At 45.3% G+C, this 4,045-nt stretch overlaps 1 protein-coding gene across 1 annotated transcript; it reads left to right on the top strand.

The window, feature by feature from the left end:
- Positions 1 to 1,177: 1,177 nt before the first annotated feature.
- On the top strand, positions 1,178 to 1,891 carry LOC137719936 (uncharacterized). The gene has a single exon (XM_068458915.1). The coding sequence runs from the start codon at positions 1,178 to 1,180 to the stop codon at positions 1,889 to 1,891; it is 714 nt and encodes a 237-aa protein (XP_068315016.1).
- The last annotated feature ends 2,154 nt before the right edge of the window (positions 1,892 to 4,045 follow it).

The raw sequence follows: 4,045 nt of genomic DNA, 5'->3' as shown, positions 1-4,045 counted from the left end.
GACATAACCAACATAAGCAGGTCACGCTTCACGGATAAGATCGAGCAGGCAGAGCCTCCACCCGAGTTCAGCATGCCACATTTCACATCTTTCAAAGGGGATGAAGACCCGGAGAGACATCTAAAACACTACCAAAGTGCAATGATCCTCTATCGAAACAACGACGATCTCATGTGCAAGATATTCGCCACCACTCTACAAGGCAAGGCGTAAGATTGGTTCTACACCCTGCTGCCACAATCTATCCGGAGTTTTGATGAACTTTCTTTGGTTTTCACCAAAGAATATTCATCCTATCGCTTGACCAAGAAGTAGTCGTAGCGGAGGACTTATTCACATGTTTGACAGTATCTGAAGTAGCAATAAGCTCTACCATCATGCGAGAAAAGCTGGGGGCCCAATTACCTGCATTCCACAGTTCAAAAGCTCTCATCGATGCTATCAGAAATTCAAAAGCTAACTTTAGCGATAGTTGTTGTAACCCGAAAGCTTAAGTTTTACCTTCAAACGCAAGCAGTCATCCTCATGATGCATTATTCCGCCTAATCCAAACTTATGACGATACAGGCGTAGACCCTGGTGGATGCAAAGTTTTTTTGACGAATGTAACAACTCGGCACAAAAGACACGCCAAAGGCAGACTAACACTGGAAGGACACACTCGGAAGCAAGTTTTGTCCCCGTCGCCCCAAAAGATTCTACATAGGAGCAACATGTATCGGTAGTTAAGCACTACCTCCTGTTGCGCGTCACACGGCCCTAGCCGACCTTTGCTCCATAATTTATCTCTAGAATGGTCCAATATCGGCAGTTGAGCATCTCCTGCTACCGTGTAACATGGCCCCAGCTCAACGACTCCTTACCATGCACCAAGATGCTAAGAAGTTAGTACAAAAGTGTGACCGCTACTAAAGCTACAAACTAATAGGACTTATGCCACCTGCTAGGACTTATACAATGGGCAATCGACCTGATAGGACTTATGCCACCTGCTACTGGGGGCAGAGGCATGATGATGGTCACAACCGACTACTTGACCAAATGGGTAGAAATAGAGCCCAAGACGACCACGACTCAAACAGACATAGAGCATTTCATATGGAGGAACATCATTTGCTGATTTGGCATCCTACAGTCCATCGTCACTGACAACGGCCCGCAATTCGTGTGCAAAGGTATGGCAAAGTTCTTCCAAAAGTATGGCATCAAGCAGGGAAAATGGCCAAACGAACTCCCCAGATGTCTATGGGCATATCATACCACCAAAAGACGAGCGACCGATGAAACTCTTTTCTCTTTGGCATTTGGCTTAGAAGCAATCATTCATCCTAATGTCATCAAGTCAAGTATCACCGCTCTACTACCAAGCATTGAGCAGAACAGTAAAGAGGTGGCCACAAGCCTAGATTTGGCAGAGGAGAAGCGCGAGCAGACCATCACCAACATCGCAGCCTACCAGCAGCAACTCCTCTCCAGCTACAATGAAAGGGTCAAGATCTGGCAGTTCCAGCCCGAAGATTTAGTCCTAAGAAAAGCCTTCATCATTACCCACAGAAAAGGCACCAAAAAGATGGATCCCATCTGGGAAGGTCCATACAAGATCAGTAGAGTAGGCGACAAGAGTAATTACACCCTTGCCACCATGAAACAACAAAAATATCGAAAAACAGTGGAGCGCCTACAATATGAGGAAGTACCATGTGTGACCTCTTACTACATCAAAGCCCGAAGACTTAAGCAACTTGACGGGGACCACCTCATAAGTCGAGGACTATCCAGTTATTATGCAGTTTCTACCTTACAGTTAAGTTCTCATTCGTTTCACTCGTTTTTCAATGAGGAATTTAGAAGTAATCACAACTTGGCTCGGCTGCATGCTTACAACAATTGATCTCTTATGCACTTCAAAAGAAGATCACGCCATTTGTAGAGACTCATCGTAGGAATTGCACCCCCCGAGGGACCAACCATGCTCTCTAGTGCGAGAGGGTAAACCAATTCCTCGACACCCATTTGGGTCAACTCTCCAAAACGGGAGGATAAACTCTACACTCTGAATATCCAGACATGGATGAGCCTGGCTGCCCTAGTATAACTAGATGCATGATGGCTTGCGCCGAAATTCCTAAAATGATCTTGGGACTCTTGGCCTAATCTGTGGGGAACCGGGCCCTAAAGACAGAGGGGGCACATTACGCAGTATATCCGATAAACAGCTGCCCTGGAATCCTAAAGCTACTACCAAGCGCACTAAGGTAGCCTACGGTTTCCAGAAGACTACCTACGGCTTGCTTTTCAAGCAGTAAAACGATGCTAGACTTTTACAACTGCATATTCTTGTGAAAGTTTAAACAAGCTAGCATGCATATATGAAGCTTTATCCACTGCCGGCATGCTACGTAGTCGATAAGCTTTACCTCTGCCAAGTGCGAAACAACTTACACCAAGTCCTAAAGTGTTGTGATACTTGCTACGCAACCTACGGAATTGGAGAAAGCCAAGGTTAACAGCCTAGTAGTTACGCGGATTTGTCTATTTATGTAAGGCATCCGACTGCCAACCCTATGGCTAACAACTTTGCAAAGTTCAATACCAACACCTACGACCGCATAGACTACACGGGCCTATCTGCTTATAGAAAAGTAACACGCCTGCCACTACTCTATAAAGTCTAAAGGTTAGGGCATGAACAAAAGAAGCGAAGATGAAGAAAGCGAATGAATGATATTTATAAACAACTTGAAAAGGCCAAAGAAGTTCAAGAAAAATAAGAGCTACAAGGAAAAACAAAGAAAATCCTAAAGGCTACCTAGAAGACTACACTTCAGCAACTTGGACATTCCACGACTACTCGGTCGCCACACCTTCAGCAACCGCGACACTTTTAGCAATGGCATCTTCCAGCACTTCACCCCCGGCTACTCCAGCTTAGGCATCAGAATCTCCGGGTACTTCATCAATAAAGGTCTCAAAAGTAAAGGCAAGCAAGTCTTCTGGAGAAATAGAGAAGGTCTCGAAACCTCGAGCCCATCATTCTCACCCTTTAGCTGCTCATTCTCCTCGAGCAGACCAACATGGACGCGCTGCAACTCATCCACTTCTTTCTTCAAACTTTCATTGATCTTCAGTGCGCCTTGGAGTTCAAACACTTGGGGTTTAAGCCTATCAACAACCTTCTTGAAGTGGATCACTTGGTTATATGCAGCTATCAACTCTTCATCCTTTGCATAAGCAGGGGAACGAAGCTTAGAAATGGCACAATCAAAATCTTGAATATAAGAAGAATAAGCTTCGGCTACCACAACCTTTGCCTCCTCCTTAGCAGCTTTAGTATCCTCTTGGTCAAGGAGCATGGACTCGACCACTAGAATAGCCGTCTTCTGCATCATTGCAAACAAAGCAGTCTTTCTATACTCGATCGTATGCTTTGCAAAAGAACTTGGGCAAACAACATTTCTAACGTCATCAACAAGCTTGGCACAAGCGTCTGTGTCTTCAAGCAGATCTGGTGTTAAAAGCACACAGATCTCAGCAGCTTCCCCAGAAGCTGGCTTAGTGGATTTCTCACAGCTGCCCACGCGAGCAGTCACTTCCTTCTCAGCAAGCGAATCAGTCTCAGCAGCAGAAGGAGTGGGCCTTAGCGCCACTTTAGCAGCAAAGTCCACCTTAGTACTCTTCATAATAGCAAGCCTTTCCAAAGGAAAACCAGACTTAGCTCCCGACAGATGTCTTGGCACAGACTTCGACATTGGGGACATGACAAGACCTTTACACTGAGCAATACTATCAGCAATCGAATTCGCCATTCTCGACATAGCAGGCGCCATAGGCTCAGATTTAGTAGCCTCATTTTTCTTCCTATTAGAAGAAGTCATGTCAATCACAGGCCTCTCAATAGCAAGTGAACTCTCACGAGCAGTGGAGGAAGTCTTCAGTTTTTTCCTAACTAGCATCTCTTGAACAGACAGTGAAGATCTCTTCTTTCTACCTTCATTCACAGTAGGTTGCACGACAGCGATTAGACGAGCCAAAGTATCCGCCTTGA

Source organism: Pyrus communis, chromosome 16 (assembly GCF_963583255.1).
Source record: "Pyrus communis chromosome 16, drPyrComm1.1, whole genome shotgun sequence".
Taxonomy (NCBI): Eukaryota; Viridiplantae; Streptophyta; class Magnoliopsida; order Rosales; family Rosaceae; genus Pyrus; species Pyrus communis.
The sequence above is the reverse complement of the archived record's forward strand: the minus strand, read 5'-3'. Positions and strand labels throughout refer to the sequence as shown.